The sequence below is a fragment of the Simochromis diagramma genome, unplaced genomic scaffold (genome assembly GCF_900408965.1).
Source record: "Simochromis diagramma unplaced genomic scaffold, fSimDia1.1 OVJJ01000746.1, whole genome shotgun sequence".
NCBI lineage: Eukaryota > Metazoa > Chordata > Actinopteri > Cichliformes > Cichlidae > Simochromis > Simochromis diagramma.
Genome location: NW_024386757.1, coordinates 911973 through 930538, shown reverse-complemented (window position 1 = coordinate 930538; position 18566 = coordinate 911973). Strand labels below are relative to the sequence as shown.

Here is an 18566-nt window from a genome sequence, read left to right as displayed (position 1 = left end):
GGGAGCATGTAAATGTTAAACAGAAGAGGTCCCATGATGGAACCTTGGGGAACTCCACATGTGATACTTGTCTGCTCAGATGTGAAGTTACCTATTGATACAAAGTATTTCCTGTTTTCTAAGTATGTTTTGAACCAGTTTAGTACAGTTCCTGAGAGACCTGCCCAGTTCTCCAGTCGTTTGAGTAATATGTTGTGGTCAACTGTATCAAATGCTGCACTGAGATCCAGTAAAACTAAGACTGACATTTTTCCACTGTCTGTATTCAGACATATGTCATTAAACACTTTGGTCAGAGCGGTTTCAGTGCTGTGGTTCTGTCTAAAACCTGACTGGGAGGCATCATAGCAGTTATTCTGTTTTAAGAAGTAATTGAGCTGTTGAGAAACTTTTTTTTCAATGTTCTTACTTAAAAATGAAAGATTTGAGATCAGCCTGTAGTTGTTCATTTGTGTCTTGTCAAGATTGTCCTTTTTCAGTAGAGGATTAATTTCAGGGTTTGTTTTTTTTTCATTTTTTTTTAAGTGGTTCTGGAAACACACCTGACATTAAAGAAAGGTTGACGATCTGTAACAGGTCTGACTCCAAAGTGTTTGAGACCTTTTTGGAAAAAATCTGTTGGCAGGACATCTAAGCAGCAGGAGGAAGTGTTCAGTTGACGTTAAATTTCCTCCAGGTCCTTGCTGTTAATAGGGTGAAACTGTTTCATGGTGTTTAAACAGTTTTTCGGTGGACACAGTACATATCCTGAATCTGCTGTGATGTACCGATTGCTTGTCTAATCTTTTGAATTTTGTCTGTGAAGAATTTGGCAAAGTCATTGCAGGCCAAGGTTGAATGAAGTTCAGCTGCCACTGACACAGAAGGGTTTGTTAGCCTGTCAGCTGTTGCAAATAAGACCCTAGCATTATGACTGGTTTTGGTGACGATGTCAGAGAAGTAGGACCTCCTTGCACTCCTCAGTTGTAAAATATAATTGAAGTTTCTCTTTATAGATGTCATAATGAACCTGGAGTTTTATTTTTCTCCAAACAGTTCGGGGTTTAGAACACATTTTGTGTAATTACAACAATATGTAACTTATGACCTGGTTGCATAAAGAACACAGACACATGCATGGCCTTTTGCCACGTTCTATGGGAACTGCAGAAGACTGTGTCTTAACACCGATACTTGAGATTTCATCTATGGACTAAAGCATTGTTTAACTGTAGCGCACTCTAGTGGACAAATTTGCACCGCTACTATGGCAACTGCTTATCAACAATCCACCGTAGGTCCGCCGGTAGAAATGTCTCAGGCTGGTGCGGAAACCCTGCTTAAAACCGTAATCGGGCACATTGTGCACGAGTGCAGGCTGAGGGGACATGCGGTGTCGGAGACGCTGGCAGCTTTTATGGTCAGTAAAACGAAGTAAGCACTTAGTCGTTAAGCTAACGCTGCTGCTGCACACGTTCACGATGTTTTCAAACATCCACAGGTGTCTGCTGTGGTGCTGGACCCAAGAAATGGCTTTAATGTTGACAGGACCCTTACTAAAGATGATGTTCAAAAACTCGAAGAGGTGAGCTGCTTTATTTCTTTTTCTAATTGGTGTTAGTGGTTCTGAAAATCACTGTGTATGTTTGAGTCGAAATTCTGTTCTGTTACAAAATTAGGAGGTAGAAGGGGGCTTCCCATGATGCACTGTATTTCTTCTCCATTTAGTGAGGTTATGGGAGAAAGGCCAAGAGTCAGACGTTTCCATTTAACAGGAGGCAACTTCAAACAGGGAGTGGCAGCTGCGCTCTCCTCTTCTGAGTCCTGATTTTTTTAGATTCTGTTTTTTTGTGGCTATTTCATTTACTTCTGTAGTTTCTGTTTTGTTCCCTTGTCTTTGATTTCTCTTTATGACTATTATTCTTGCTCAATAATGACAGTAAAGCCCATTTTTATTAACATATATTACACTTGTTACTGCTGAATCTGAGTTCACCCCTTCTTTTGGTGTAAGACTAACACAAGCAATGATGGTAATCTATTGAGTTCAATTCATTTTTATTCATACAGCATCAAATCACAACAACAGTCGCCTCACGATGCCTTATATTGTAAGGTAGCCCCTACAATAACACATACAGAGAAAAACCCAACAATCATATGACCCCCTATGAGCAAGCACTTTGGCGACAGCAGGAAGGAAAAATTCCCTTTAGCAGGAAGAAACCTCCAGCAGAACCAGGCTCGGGGAGGGGCGGCCATCTGTTGCAACCGGTTGGGGTGAGAGAAGGAAGACAGGATTAAAGACATGCTGTGGAAGAGAGCCAGAGATTAATAACAAGTATGATTCAATGCAGAGAGGTCTATTAACACAGAGAGTGAGAAAGGTGACTGAAGAAGAAATACTCCATGCATCATGGGAGTCCCCCAGCAGCCTACACCTATTGCAGCATAACTAAGTGGGGATTCAGGATCACCTGGTCCAGCCCTAACTATATTCTTTAGCGAAAAAGGAAAGTTTTAAGCCTAAACTTGAAAGTAGAGATATTGTCTGTCTCCCGAATCCAAACTGGAAGCTGGTTCCACAGAAGAGGGGCCTGAAAACTGAAGGCTCTCCCTCCCATTCTATTTTTAAATACTCCAGGAACAACAAGTAGGCCTGCAGTGTGAGAGCGAAGTGCTCTAATAGGGTGATATGGTGCTATCAGGTCATTAAGATAAGATGGGGCCTGATTATTTAAGACCTTGTATGTGAGGAGCAGGATTTTGAATTCAATTCTGGATTTAACAGGAAGCCAGTGAAGGGAAGCCAATACAGGAGAAATATGCTCTCTCTTTCTAGTCCCTGTCAGGACTCTTCCTGCAGCATTTTGGATTAACTGAAGGCTTTTCAGCAAGTTTTAGGACATGCTGATAATAATGAATTACAGTAGTCCAGCCTAGAAGTAATAAATTCATCAACTAGTTTTTCAGCATCACTCTGAGACAGGATATTTCTAATTTTAGAGATGTTGTGCAAATGGAAGAAGGCAGTCCTACATATTTGTTTAATATGTGCGTTGAAGGACATATCCTGGTCAAAAATGACTCCACGGTTCCTCAGTGTTACTAGAGGCCAAGGTAATGCCATCCAGAGTAAGAATCTAGTTAGATACCATATTTCTAAGATTTTCAGGGCCGAGAACAATAACCTCAGTTTGATCTGAATTAAGAAGCAGAAAATTAGTGGCCATCCAGGTCTTTGTCTTTAAGACATTCCTGCAGTTTAACTAATTGGTGTGTGTTATCTGGCTTCATGGATAGATGAAGTTGTGTGTCATCAGCATAGCAGTGAAAATGTCTCCCTCTGCAACATGTCTTCCAGCTGTGTCTGGATAAACTCACAGAAAAGTGCAGCCCATCCCTTGACACTATCAAAATGCAGGTGTGCTTTGACATGAATTATACCACGAAATGTAAGTATAACCTCATTCTGATTTTATGTGGCACCAATACATGTATGCAATGTATGCTAAGCTTGCTAGAGGTTGTTCAATTTTTTTTTTAGGTTTATTTTGCTATACAACATCTGTCTAGTCGTCTACAAATGCCAATGACCAATTATTAGCATCCATCTAGTTTCATCTGCTTATCTGGGTTCGGGTTGCAGAGGCAGCAGTCTAAGCAGAGAAGCTCAGCCCTAACTCTCACCAGCTACTTTTTCAAGCTTATCCAGGTTACATAATCTTTTCAGCGTATCATTGGTCTACCCATGGTCTCCTCCTAGTGGGACATGCCTGGAACACCTCACCGAGGAAGCATCCTAGCCAGACACCTGACCCACCTCAGCTGGCTAGTTTCGTTGTGGAGGAGTAGTAACTCTACTCTGAGGCCCTCTCAAATGACTTAACTCCTGTTTCTAAGGGAGAGGCCAGCCACGCTTTGAAGAAAGCTTATTCCTGTCGCTTGTACAGTGGGGCAAAAAAGTATTTAGTCAGCCACCGATTGTGCAAGTTCCCCCACTTAAAATGATGACAGAGGTCAGTAATTTGCACCAGAGGTACACTTCAACTGTGAGAGACAGAATGTGAAAAAAAAATCCATGAATTCACATGGTAGGATTTGTAAAGAATTTATTCGTAAATCAGGGTGGAAAATAAGTATTTGGTCACCTCAAACAAGGAAAATCTCTGGCTCTCACAGACCTGTAACGTCTTCTGTAAGAAGCTTTTCTGTCCCCCACTCGTTACCTGTATGAATGGCACCTGTTTGAACTCATCATCTGTATAAAAGACACCTGTCCACAGCCTCAAACAGTCAGACTCCAAACTCCGCCATGGCCAAGACCAAAGAGCTTTCGAAGGACACCAAGAAAAGTATTGTAGACCTGCACCAGACTGGGAAGAGTGAATCTACAATAGGCAAGCAGCTTGGTGTGAAAAAATCAACTGTTGGAGCAATCATCAGAAAATGGAAGACATACAAGACCACTGATAATCTCCCTCGATCTGGGGCTCCACGCAAGATCTCATCCCGTGGGGTCAAAATGATCATGAGAACGGTGAGCAAAGATCCCAGAACCACACGGGGGGACCTGGTGAATGACCTGCAGAGAGCTGGGACCAAAGTAACAAAGGTCACCATCAGTAACACACTACAACGGCAGGGAATCAAATCCCGCAGTGCCAGACGTGTTCCGCTGCTGAAGCCAGTGCATGTCCAGGCCCGTCTGAAGTTTGCCAGAGAGCACATGGATGATACAGCAGAGGATTGGGAGAATGTCATGTGGTCAGATGAAACCAAAGTAGAACTTTTTGGTATAAACTCAACTCGTCGTGTTTGGAGGAAGAAGAATACTGAGTTGCATCCCAAGAACACCATACCTACTGTGAAGCATGGGGGTGGAAACATCATGCTATGGGGCTGTTTTTCTGCCAAGGGGACAGGACGACTGATCCGTGTTAAGGACAGAATGAATGGGGCCATGTATCGTGAGATTTTGAGCCAAAACCTCCTTCCATCAGTGAGAACTTTGAAGATGAAACGAGGCTGGGTCTTCCAACATGACAATGATCCAAAACACACCGCCCGGGCAACAAAGGAGTGGCTCCGTAAGAAGCATTTGAAAGTCCTGGAGTGGCCTAGCCAGTCTCCAGACCTCAACCCCATAGAAAATCTGTGGCGGGAGTTGAAAGTCCGTGTTGCTCGGCGACAGCCCCAAAACATCACTGCTCTCGAGAAGATCTGCATGGAGGAATGGGCCAAAATACCAGCTACTGTGTGTGCAAACCTGGTAAAGACCTATAGTAAACGTTTGACCTCTGTTATTGCCAACAAAGGTTATGTTACAAAGTATTGAGTTGTATTTTTGTTATTGACCAAATACTTATTTTCCACCCTGATTTACGAATAAATTCTTTACAAATCCTACCATGTGGATTCATGGATTTTTTTTTCACATTCTGTCTCTCACAGTTGAAGTGTACCTCTGGTGCAAATTACTGACCTCTGTCATCATTTTAGGTGGGGGAACTTGCACAATCGGTGGCTGACTAAATACTTTTTTGCCCCACTGTATCTGCAATCTCATTCTTTTAGGCCCTACCCAGAGCTTGTAACCATAGTGATGAGACTGTAGATTGGTCGGTAAAAGCGAAGCTGTTGATTTACCTGTCAATCTTTTTCAGCAGTAGGTTTTCAGTACGTATGCAAGGAGAGGACGTAATGCTTTCCATGTCTTCATGTGCAGCTGCTTTGTAACAAATAAATGGCATACCTAGTGCTGCAATCAATAAAATCATCACATTGTTGCAGTCTTGTCCTATTTGTAGCAAAAGTGTTGCTTTTTGTCATTATATATTTTTTGTTCTTTACAGATCAAAGTAGGCTATGCTAAGTTGGTTCATTTTTGTGTCAACCAACGAGTCCAATCAATTGATAACCACTGCTGCATTTCCCATTATCTCCAACTTGGGTTTTATGTTTAGATGAGCTGTCTAATGCATAGAAAGCCTGGATATGTTAAACTGCAGTTCAGCATAACCATGCTGAACTTGTTTAACTGAGGCACTAGAGGTCATAAACCCCGATCTTAAATAATAAATTTCCAGACTAGTTAAAACGTGTGTTGGTCAGCTTAGAAGCTGATTATCTGAAGCTGTCATATGTGGGTTTATTTAGTCATGTTTGTGCTATTGCAGTGCTCTATTTGAGTCACATACAGACTTCAGACTGCAAAACCTTGCCACAATGACTTTTGGTGATGACCTTGTGTGTTTGTGTAGGTGAGTTTCTTGAGGATATCCACCAGTCAGAAGAGTCCAAGCTGAGTCCACTGTGCAGAGAGATCACTGACAACAGGGTGAAATCAAGGAAGGAATTGGATGGCCTTTACCAGAAAATCACCACTTATATCCTGCTGCGCTCTGCTATGGGTTCGCCTACAGATACCAACACTATGGAAGAGGCTACAGGTCTCATACTACTTTTCATTGTTCCAACTACAATGTCATGTCTGCATACTGAAAATGTAATGCCACGTTACACCAAAGGCTGTGCTACTAATTCTAACCCCAGATCATCCAGACAGCACTTTCTGCTATTCTCAGTGATTCTCCAACATATGTCTTGTGAGCTGACTATGAACTTCAAAACATTTCTGATGAACCACAAGTCTGTTCATATTATGTAACATCAGACTTCCAGTTAGAAAGATCAGGTTCTGAAAGGGAGCAAATTGTCAGCAGTTTTCTGAATGGAATCTCTTCTATTCACAAAATAAATGAACAATTTTACATAATATGGTGCTGCAGAGGTTCCCGGGGGGCGGGGGTATAAAAAAAAAAAAAAGAAAGCTTGGACACTTTGGCTTCACCTGCACAAGTGCCGAGGTAGGTCTCTGCGACAGAATTAGTTTCCCTTGCGTCGGCAGCACGCGCTGGGTTGTCCAAATCACGGACAAACAGTATCCCACATTCTTTATTTTTAGTTCACAAACACTTGTTGTAATAAATAACTACTCCTGACATTTTGGAGATGTTAGCTCTTTATATAGTAAAGTTACAGTGGGATACAAATAATATCCGGCCTGTCCTACCACGATTTGTTTCCCCAGTTCAAATCAAGGACAAACAGTATCCCACAGCTGTTTATGTTTTTGAACCCATTTTGCACACAGAGGCATTTTTTTGAGAAATGTATTGATAGCAATGTTGAATATTATTACACAGGAAAAAAAACAACTACACGTAAAATAATTACACCGTGACGCCTCTGCCTTTCTAAATGGAGGGACAGTAACTGCGTGTGTATACGTAAGCGTGTAAAACCTGAAGATAGTAAGATTAACAGTATTTTGTCTATCTGCCATTCTGCAATTCATCTCATGTAAACAACGTGGCGCGCGCGCGTGACGTGAAAAAAGGCACCACTCGTTGCGTGACTAACTCTGTATTCCTTGTCCACACGTAAACGCAAAAAACGGCATTTTTAAAAAAAATCTGTTTTCAGTGATTCGAAACTCCGTTTACGTGTGGACGAAAGGTCCAAACGCGTAGAAACAGCTGCGTTTTCAAAAATACCCGTTTAAGTGTGGACGTAGCGTAAAAGAGTTCTGAGATTATTTTATAACTACCTGTAATTTATTGCAGTTTACTTGTATTTGCTTAATTGTTTACTAAATGTTTGAGGTGTGAAATAAACCGCAATGGAGTTTGAAAACAAAATATGGGTGTGTGTGGTTGGAGGATGCGTTTGTGCGGGGGGTGTTTAGTTGTTGGGGGGGGGGGGGGCGAACATTTTTCTTGTAAAACAATGGGGGCCCAGCAAAAAAAAGTTTGGGAAACACTGATATAGTGTAACAATTAGCCATGCAGTGAATGATGCTGGTGGTGGTAATAATGATTATACATGCAGTGTGTCTAACGTTTGACTTCTCTTCTTCCTTTGCCATAGCTGTCCTGCAGAGCGTCTTCCCTCAGGCTGAACTGGGAAACTTTCGAGTGGCCTTAAAGAGAGACCAGGAGCAGCAGCTCAAAGAACTCACCATGATTGTTACTGGGATCCGACTCTTCAACAAAGCCAACAAGAGGGGTGAAGAGGAGGTTGACATCCATGAACTAAGTACAGTTTTTATGCTTATTTTTCACTTTGCCAGCTTGAGATTGATTGTTAGAAGACCTCTACTATAGATTTAGCTCAGTGACTGTCTCTTTGCTATTTGAAATTATAAGCAGTCGCATGCAGTTAAAATACTTTTAAAAACATTTGTAGGCCGACCAACAACATTGGCCGACAGTTCACCAAATGAAATGAAATGTCTTCATGAACCAAAAAGTCCAGCTGTTTTCGTTTCAAGCCTGTAACACTATAGACCTTGCTCCATAATGGTGGTTTGTGAGTGTTGTACGACTGGGCAGAGGGGAGGGAGAGGGGACACCTCTGCAAAACGCAGTTTCAGTTCAGCAACATCCACTCTGTAAACCTGTGACAATCTCCCCAGTGTGTGTAGCTTTGCCCTGAGGGTTAGAACGTACACATCTTTTTTTTCTTGGTTGGGCTTGGACCTTTTTTGCAGTTTTCTTTAATCAGGTTGACAACTTAAGTGTCCGAGACATGAATGAAGTGCCCTGGTCAGTCAGTATCTCTTTCGATATGCCGACTCTGGAGATGACCTGAAACTGTGTCTACACGACACTCTTTGGTAAAGTGGTGCACAGCAGCATTGCTTCAGGTTATCCTGTTGCGTAATCCACCAGAACTAATACAAAGTGATATCCCTCTGCACTCCAGTGAAATGGCTTCATGGTATGTGGCTGCAGAATGTGTGAAGTGATGATGAGGTGGACCCAAAAGGAGAGAATCAACAGGCGTGAAACTGGGACTTCACAAAAACCGAGCCGTTTTATTCTTAGATTGCACGAAAACACAAACAAGGGACGGGCGGAGATAGGACTAAACTAGCAAGACAGTTAAACTGGGGAAACTAAACACTAGGAACCTAAAACATGAAATGCACATATGGGACAAGACGGGCTGGGGAGAACACACGTGGATGCACATGACAGACGGGGGAGACAAAGAATAAAGCACAATGAGAGGAACACGTGTACAGAAAAAGGAGACAAAACATAACGACTGGACACACAGAGGGCGAGGGAGCTATATGCACAGAAACGTAAACACAGACAACAAGACAGATTCTCACAGGAGACACAAAAGGCACAAAAAGGACCCAGCAGACGAGAGACTAAACTGGGAACACAAGAAAACTCAGAAACATAGAAAGAATAAACTCAAAATGAACTAGAGAAACTTACATCATCATTATAATACAAAAACACAAACTCAAAATGCTGGGTCCAACACCTAGAATTACAAATGGCCTGATGAGGTTTGCACCAATGTGCTCAAACGGGACGTCCATTAACAGGAGTGGGTGCAAGGGTGCTTTTGGAAAGGGTGGCTGGTTCACCAGCTGACATTCTGGGCAGGGCGCACGCTATTGGTGCATGTTTTCCTGTGTTCTCCTAGTAGTTTTCTATCTGTTTCCCAGTTTAGTTCCTTAGCTTCCCAGTGTCATAGTGCTTTGATTTTAGTTCATATTTCTAGTTCCTCGCTTTTGGCTTTGTTTGCTGTATGTTTAAAGAGTCATTTACAGCCAAAATAAAGCTGCCACTTTTAGTTCTCACCCTTGCATTTATGAGTCCTGCATTTGGGTCCTACATCCTGCCTGCCACACAGTGAGCCTTGACATGTAAAGGCACTCAGCCTGGTCTTGTAGCCAGTTGAGCTGCTGTTGATGCACCAACACCTGCTCCCAATGCATCAACTCCACCACAATATCTGCCAGCGTCACTCAACTGCGTTAGTCATAGGCCCATCATCCCACAACTGGATTTCGGTACCAATCGTGACGAAAGGATCCAACGCACTCAGCATCGCAAAGTAAGTGAACGGTTTTTTGTGGTGCTTCCCACTCTTTAGCTTCTGCAGGCCTCCAGCTGCCTCCTTCAGCACAGCACAGCACACAGCTCTGGCATCAGGTAATTTTGTCCAACTCAAATAGGGAAGGCATGATTGATGATGGAGAGCTGCTGACCACACCCTGAATCTATCACTCCACCCCTCCATTGCAGCTGAGCCACAAATCACACCCCATCACATATGTGCACCTTAGATGTTGAGGGTTTCTGTGGGGAGGTTTAAATGAGCACTGAGCAGCAGTCTCGTGCTTGTTTCCCATTTGTCTCAATTTTCAATTGTCAACGTCTCTCTGTTTTGTTTGTGTACCTCCTTTTGTTTTGTCTGTGTCAGACAGAGTGGAGAGCAAATGGTCTTTAAAAAAACCAGAAAGTTTGATTGTGACTGTGATTGTTTGTAAGCACAGAAGCCCTCAGCTGAATAGCAGTCCTTCCTCCTGATAATGCTTCAAGGCTTGCTTCAGCCACTCTAAGGAAAGGCCAAACTGTGGACAGTACTGTTTTAAAGAATCTGTCAGGTTCAGCCCCTGACACAAGTTGTTACATCAAAAGAGGAAACAAACAGGTTACTCACAGGGCTGGGGGAGGCTTCAGGCTCTTACCCAACTCCACTCTGTCGGGCCTCTTTCCAGTGTCCGGGTAGTGGCGATGGCAGCCAGCTCCAGCTCCAGCATCTCCCACATGTCAGCTTTGTGTTCTGTGTCCTGTGCTGTCACAGGGCTATCACGCCCTGACTCGGGTCCTCTCTTCTCTCCAGTTCTCCTCCTCCTATTCTTGCTTTCTAGTTCCCCTGCTGGATTTTCTCTTCCAGTCTTTCTTCAGCCTACTCAATCTTAATTCGGGGCATGATAAAGTCCAGCAGAATGTATATAGATTCACAAAACACACAGATCTAACAACAGTGATATTTATACCTTTTTGTGTTCTCCTTGCAGTGCCTGCAGTTCTTCAAGAGGCTCTTCCAGTCACCAGTAAAAGCATAGCAAATGAGCTGTGTGTGACACAGACTTTGGTGTTCAAGTACACTGCTGTGCTGGAGAAGCTAACAAGCTCTGATGTTCAGCTGGGACATTCTGACATGCCCGTTATTCTCCTCAAACAGGCTTTGTACAATGCCAGACAGCATGAAGTTTTCCTAAAAATGTTACTGGTAAGGTGGCAGTAACTTTAAACAAAATGTTAAAAACATGGTATTTACATGGAGACTACACCTGTTATAACAGTGATATCAGTCATTTAATAATAACAATAGTACCAACTTTTAGTGCTTTGCAAAAGTCTTGAGCTAGGAAAAAAGAAATGGGTGCAGTAATTAATTGAAACATGTGTACTACAGTATATTAAGACAGTGTTTTAAGCTGTGTACACACTGAAAGCTATTTGATCACCACATGATCATCATGAAGCTGACCACTGGGTGACTGGCCTGAAAGTTGAGCGAAGTTTATCTTGGGTCACGCCCACTTTCTGACTGGAGAGGTTCACCCATAGACGGCTGAAGCCACTGAATGTCATTTGTATGATCTCTCGTAGTGAAATCACTACAAAAAGCATCCAGTGCGTACATAGCTAAAAGCAAAAACTGATTGTATAATTCTGAATTTAAAAGTCGGCAGCATTTAAGAGGATAAATACATTTTTCCAGTGGGCGACTATCACGGACTAATGTGAAGTGTGTATCAATTAAAGCAAGATGCCTGTATAATTATAGAGTAGTGGTAACAACACAACATGAAGTGTACATTTTAAATACACTTATAAAATAACTGCATAATACTTTAACAATAACTAAACTAACAACCTTAAATTGCAGCTGAATAATATTGTCAAATAATAAAACTGAAAAATATTTTCTACCTGGATGTTGCATCCTGGGTCGAGGTTTTTAACCAGCTGTTTTACCAACCATATGGTCACAAAAGTGATGATCAGGCTGAAATAATTGAATACTGTTATTTCAGCCTTAGTCTCATTTTGATTATTGAGTATTTTTTCCTTGAGATACTCACTGTTAAAAGTTTGGACAATAAAAAAAAGCACAAAACGAAACAAAGCATGCACAATGTTTTGTGTAGGCCCATTGCTATTATGTCATATGTACCACTGGGCATTTTAGGCTATTTTCATCTTATTTAAGGTGATTTTTTTTTATTTTTTATATTAAAATATTTAGTGAAATATTAATTTTCCTGTACCACCAGGCTGATGCAAATTCATGTGCTAAGCATGTTGAAACCCTGCTGAGTGACGTCTCACCACAGATGAAGCTGCTAAAAGAAACTGTGCAGTCAAAAACGGCAGTACCAGCTGCAACAGTTTTCGTAAGTTGCTTTGATTGTTTTGAAGTGTTCTTAAGTTGTTACAGTTAATGTCTTTTTATATTTCATCTGAAGGAATAGATGGAAGTGTGTACAAGATTTTCTTTCTCCTTGATTCTTATATTTGTCTGTACCTAGAGTCTTTATTTTGTCATTTCTCATTCTTTTTCAGCCATTATTCAAGATGCTGTCAAAGTTATGGTTTGAACTTCGGGATGAGGGTGAGTTCCTGTACATGCTCAATAAAATCATGCTCAGACTCCAGCCCTTCTCTGCCTCCCAGGCCAGGATTTTCTCTGAAGCGTATCTAGAAAGTCTGTTGGAGGACTCAGAGGTGAAGACAGACGAACAGAGGATGCTTGAGTCTTCAGGTATGGCTTTGGTCACCCACAGAAACAAAACTGCATTTTCCACAAGAGTTACAAAAAAGAGAAATGAAGATCTACGCTTTTGCCAGTCTTAAATGTGGTTGTGATTTATTTTGTCTTCCAGATAACTGCGTTGATCCAGCTTCCCTGAAGACACAGGAATGGCTTTTTCCTGAAACAACAGTCAATTTTGAGGAAATGCCTCTACAGTATAATAGATTCTGTGGCTACACACTTGTAACCAGAGATGGCCTTCTACTTCCAGGTACGATTCCAGTGTGATGGTTTTTTGCTTAGGTAAAACACATTTAGGTGTGTGAGTAAAGGCGTCAGCTTTCTTTAAAAACACTCATGAAGTTGCAGGGAATTATGAAGTTGTTCTCTGAATGGCCACAAAGGTGGTGACCAAAGCCTCTTCATAGCTATAATTATACTGCCTTCCTGATCCCATCCATCCATCCAGAATTTAGGCTAGTATTGTAATTAAAATGTTATATTATAAAATTCAAAAATGGAATGCAGTCAACTGTGTCTGAGACACCTTTTAGAAGCTCTAGTTAAGAATGTGTAATGCCTTTGATTTTCCAAGTATAACGTTTTATTGTTGATTGTGAAGTCACGATTATTCCAAACTGGTGAGTGAAGAGGACGAAGCTGCTGACTTGGTGCTCAGTCATGCTGACAGAGTTGATGCTATAACATATAGCATATACAGTGATGTGTGTTAATAGTCTGCCTACTAAATATAGGTTTGATAACAGTATGTCTTGGCATAATGCTTGTTCAAGTTTGTAACTAGAATGAATCAGATTTAGGTTTATTGAACCAGGTTCAGCTGGACAAAGGTAGTGATATTTGGGGTGGGGTTTGGAAGTCATTTGCCTTCTGTGGGTGGTTGGAGAGCTGTTTGAATAGTCACCTAACATGTGTAATACTAATGATAGTCTGGACTCTCTTACCTGTCTGTAAAACTTGCTTTTGGCCTTAAATGTACTGCAGCTATTTTCCACAGATTTGTTGAATTTGCTGTATTTTAAAAGAATGCAATCCCTACAATCTACATAATATATTTTACAAATCGTGTTTTTCAAGTATTTATTTTTTTATTTTATTTTTTTATTCCCTACATTTCGGTTGAGGGGTCATATGATGATACTGCTTTAATTGCACAGAATCAGTACAGAAATAATATCAGTTGTTGATCATTCTTAGTAGTCTGTGGGAGCGCTGTTTGGCGTCACTCATTAAGACCAGGCTGAATGCTAACAACGTGTTAATTCTCTCCTACGTGTCAGCACATCACATTTTTCCACCTATGACTAACTAAATAAATAAATACTGCAGTATTAGGTTGACACTGATTTACAGGACATGTATCTGTTTTTGCAGCTGGACTGTCTCTTTCACAGCCCTGAATTTCTGAACCAGAGTATTAAAATGAATCATAAAGGTGATATACTAAGATTAGCAGCAGACAACTTGAGTAAAGCTGTCCATCAAGTAAGCAGGCATGGCTGTGATTGTTGCCACTATGATGTTATTGGAAAGCATAAATGGTGGGGATTACCAATAGTTTGAAGTACAGTGCCAAAGCTTCAGGTCTCTCCTACAGAACTATTTCACTGACCTTATTATTAAATGTTTTATTCTATCACAGTACTACCCTATCACTTGATTTCACTGAGCTCCTGAGAGCAACCCATTCTTTCAATGTTTGTAGAACCAGTCTGCATGCTTAGGTACTGGATTTTATGCACATGTGGCCATGAAAGTGATTGGAACACGGGAATTAGCTTATTTTGATGCAGCATCATTCCCTCTTATCTCGGACGAGCGCGGCTCCACCTTGATCCAAGTATTAGGACTGTTAGCCAATACAAGTCTTTGATGATAAAGCTAATATGAGTGTTTATCTTAGTGAAACTTCTCACCTGTGTAATTAGACACATTAATCGGTTAGTTAACTGGACACTCAAAGCACTTCATCACATAAGACTTCATAGAAGCACTTTTTTTCTATACTTAAGCACCTTGTCTAACATTCAGTCTCCTTCTCTGATGGGTGCATCAGGGGGAAGATTGTTTCATTAACTTCAAATTAAATGAACATAGAGTAGATCAAAGGGAGGCTGTAGACCAATATTATATTAATATTTATCTCTTGCAGGTAATCCATACATCGGAGCCCTGAAACACAAGGAGAAGCTCTATGTTTTTACCTCCAAAGAAGCTGCCATGAAGTTTGCCCTTAGTCCAGACAGCTTTGTTGCAGAGGTTGCAGAAAAAGCAAAATACTCCCCTGAACTCATTCAGCTCCTCAAACTCCACCAACAGTTTTCCTGTATTAGTCCATACTCTAATGTGAGCAGACTCTCACAGGTAACTTTCTATTAGCCACAACACACACTTCAAAAACATTTAATGAAATTCACAGGAGCTTTTAAAACTTTATTATGTTTGGACAATCTGTTGGTAGTAACTGATTTCGACTTTTGGTTTGGCAGACCCAGCCAAGAAAGGGTTTACCGGTGAAGCCAGGTATAAAATGTGAGTGTGGCACTCAGACTGAAATTCACCCTGTGGAGAAAAACATTGTCAAGTCATATGAGTGGAATGAGTGGGAGCTTAGACGAAAAGCTCTCAAATTGGTGAGACACGTTCATTTATTTTTCTCACTTTGTAGTCTGATGTGTGCTAAGTGTTGAAACCTATAGTAATACTTAACGGTGTTATAACTTAAAAGTATGACATTTTCTACAAACAGCATTAGGTAATATATTAAACTTGTAACCTTTTTCAGAGAGACGTGTTTGTCATTCATTTAAAATGTACAATGTAAACTGTTCTGTTTTTGAATGATTCATGAATGTGAAAAGACTTATCAGCAGTAGCAGAATATCAAAAGGCACAGAACACTGTTTCCAATAGTAGTATTGGAACAGTTGAGAGGCCACCCTGCCTGGAGCTGTCCAGTGGATTGCACAGATTTGTCACTTCCAGACAGGTTCAGCCCGTTTACTCACTTTCCATAAGAAAGCCACAACTCAGGGTGGAAAATGCCATAAAGTAAGCAGCGGATCATGGCCTAGACTCGGCATTGTTTATCCCACTCAGTGAGTCTACAGGTTAGATTAGTCTCACGTTTGTGAAAGGCATTGGAGGCTGACAATAGAGATGGAGAACCTCAGGAGCCCACCCGATGGTGACGAAGACCCTCAGGAGACCCTGAAATTCTCTGTCAGCCACGGTCAATTCTGACTACCTTCTTTCTGGCCCATAAAAAGGGAGTAAATGGGCTGAACCTTTCTGGAAGTGGCAAATCTGTGCAATCCAACTGGACAGCTCTAGGCAGGGCATGGAAGTAAGTGTCATGAACGAAAACAAACACACATATGCAGGGTGGCCATCCGACGCTCACAGTTATAGTAGCTTTTTGTTTGATGTGTCCTGATGCTCTTTCTTTCTGTCTCCATGTTTTACAGTTTTACAATTTGATGTGGTTTTATCAGAAGTTACATTTTCCTTCATAAGTGTCTTTTCTGATTGTGCTTGGATTATCTTTTCAATTATGTGCTATAGTGTTGGATTGGTTTTTTTTTCTTATATAATTTTCTTGTCTACTTTATGATAGAACTTCATAGACCTCATAGCACCCCAATGACATGCAGAAATTCTCACATTTACACGTTTTAGCAGATATTAGTTTACTGTACATTTATACTTACTATAAATGCAGTAAGTTTATAGTAAGTATTTTAAGTGCTTAAAGTCTTTGTGTGTATGTTTGTGTGTCGATGTGTAACTTTGCTGCTTTTATTAAGAATGAATATGAATATGTTAATTTCTTGGAACAAGGCGTCCCACAGCAGCCTGAGGTTCATCTTTACCTGTACAGCTTTTGTCATTAACAACCCTTCTCTAAATGAACATTGTGCTGTCTGTGTTCTGAGCCTATATCCAGTGAGCTGCAGTTCTCTGGGAGAAAATACTTTGTTGATATTAGTTATCAGAGGAGAATGGCCTAATATCTTTGGGCTGGACAGGAACTCTAATAACCACTTATTACATCTAATGAATGCAGAAAGGTCTCTTTGAACACATAACACTTTGAATCTGGTACAGTATGTATGTGCTCAAAAAAATTATCGGATAGAATAAAACAGACACGATAGAAAATAGCCTGGTCTGATGAGTCTAGATTTTTGCCACAACATTTGAATGTAGTGTAAAAATGTGGTGTAAACACCATGAACAGGACATTTAAGGCCAAACAAACAGACTGAGAAAAAGCACATACACCAGGGCTGTTGCATTAATAAATGCAGGGAGATAAATTAATGCAAAAACACAACCTTCAACTGTGCAATATTTTCTTTTCTTTTTTCTTTTTAGCTGTGCAATATTCTTCTTCTTCTTTTAACTGTGCAATATTTCCAAGGAACCGTGCAATATTCTAAGGACTGAATCACTGTGTGTATTCTCACTTGTTCATTCTGATACAGTCTTGTACATACTATATTTTTTTTCTTTGTTTAAAATTTATTGTACAGATATACTTCTTTTTCTTAAAAGTGCCCTTTTTTTACTTGTACTGAACGGGTTTGCATACAATTTTTGTTGTTCGAAAGCACACTGACAGTAAAGATTGTGGTTCTGGAAACCCTGATCCATCTTGCCTTGGATCAGCAGCCCAGGTTGCTCCTGGTGGTGGTATAATGGCATGAGGGATATTATCTATGCATACTTTGAAGTCCATTAGTAGCAACCAAGCATTTTTTTTTTTAAATGCCTGGGTAGTATTGTTGACCTTTCCCATCCCTTTATAGCCACAGTGTAACCACCTTCAGATGGCTTAACACATCCTGTTACAAAGCTTAAATCATCTCAAAAGGATTTTATGAACATGACAATGAGTTGTCATTGTAGTACTGAAATGGGCTTCACAGTCACCATCGCAGTCCAACAGAGTACTTTTAAGAACTTTTATAGTGGATTATATAGGATAGGATTTCGAACGGGATTTTCATCATGTATGTGGAAGCCAATGAACGTGTAGCAGCTATGTGATGCTATTGGACCAAAATCCTAAAAGGATTGTTTCCATCACCTTGTTGAGTATATGCTACAAGAACTGAGGGAGTTACGAAAGGCAAACTCTAACCTGGTACTAGCAAGATGTAACTAACAAAGTTAACTGGACCTTACTGTATTACAGTGGTTTCAAGAGTTGGGTTCTGTTTTGTTTGTCTCAATGCACGACTTTATTTACTGACCTTTCATTTCCATGCTTCATATCTCTAGGCCAATCTTCAGACCAGAGTTACCGTTTCAGTACAGACTGACCTGAGTCACATGAGGCGGGAAAATGTCACTCAGACCTGGCTTCCTAAGAATGCTGCCTGTCAAAGCAAGAGAGATGGTGCAAGCCAAGTGCCTAAACCTCAAACCTTTGTAGCAGGTCTGAGAGGACAAAGGGGTGCACATGTTGTCAAAGCAAACCTGACCAGATCTGTGGATGATTAAAGAGAAATAGTTAACAAAATAAAAGTTGATGTAAGAATCTTCTTGTTGTTTTTATCCTTTTTCTTTTATATAGCCTATACCCTCTGGACACACCACCTGCAGTGCTTTTGTTTACAGCACTTGACCCTAAATTTTTAAACCCTGGAAACATGATTCCTGGACTACACTAGACAAGATGCCTAGCTCTAGTTTGAAGGTATGATTCCGTGGCACTATGCAGATCAGCATCCACTAACCCCATGCCTAATAAGCCTAGGTGCTTGATTTTATACACCTGTGGCTGTGAAAGGGGCCATTGGAAGACCTGAATTAAATGATTTGGATAGGTGAAAGAATACTTTTGGCAGTATTGTGTAGCAGCTCTCACATCTCTCTCTCACTCACTCACTCACTCACACACACACACACACACACACACA

At 40.9% G+C, this 18566-nt stretch overlaps 1 protein-coding gene across 1 annotated transcript; it reads left to right on the top strand.

Moving 5' to 3' along the window:
* Window positions 1–795: 795 nt before the first annotated feature.
* Window positions 796–18326, top strand: cfap206 (cilia and flagella associated protein 206). The gene is made up of 12 exons (XM_040026960.1): window positions 796–1399; window positions 1481–1564; window positions 3344–3434; window positions 6243–6431; window positions 7912–8079; window positions 10874–11088; window positions 12140–12259; window positions 12429–12627; window positions 12749–12889; window positions 14792–15003; window positions 15129–15272; window positions 17926–18326. Exons 1-12 carry the CDS (start codon window positions 1247–1249, stop codon window positions 18145–18147), a joined length of 1938 nt encoding a protein of 645 aa, XP_039882894.1. The 5' UTR covers window positions 796–1246; the 3' UTR covers window positions 18148–18326.
* Window positions 18327–18566: the final 240 nt, after the last annotated feature.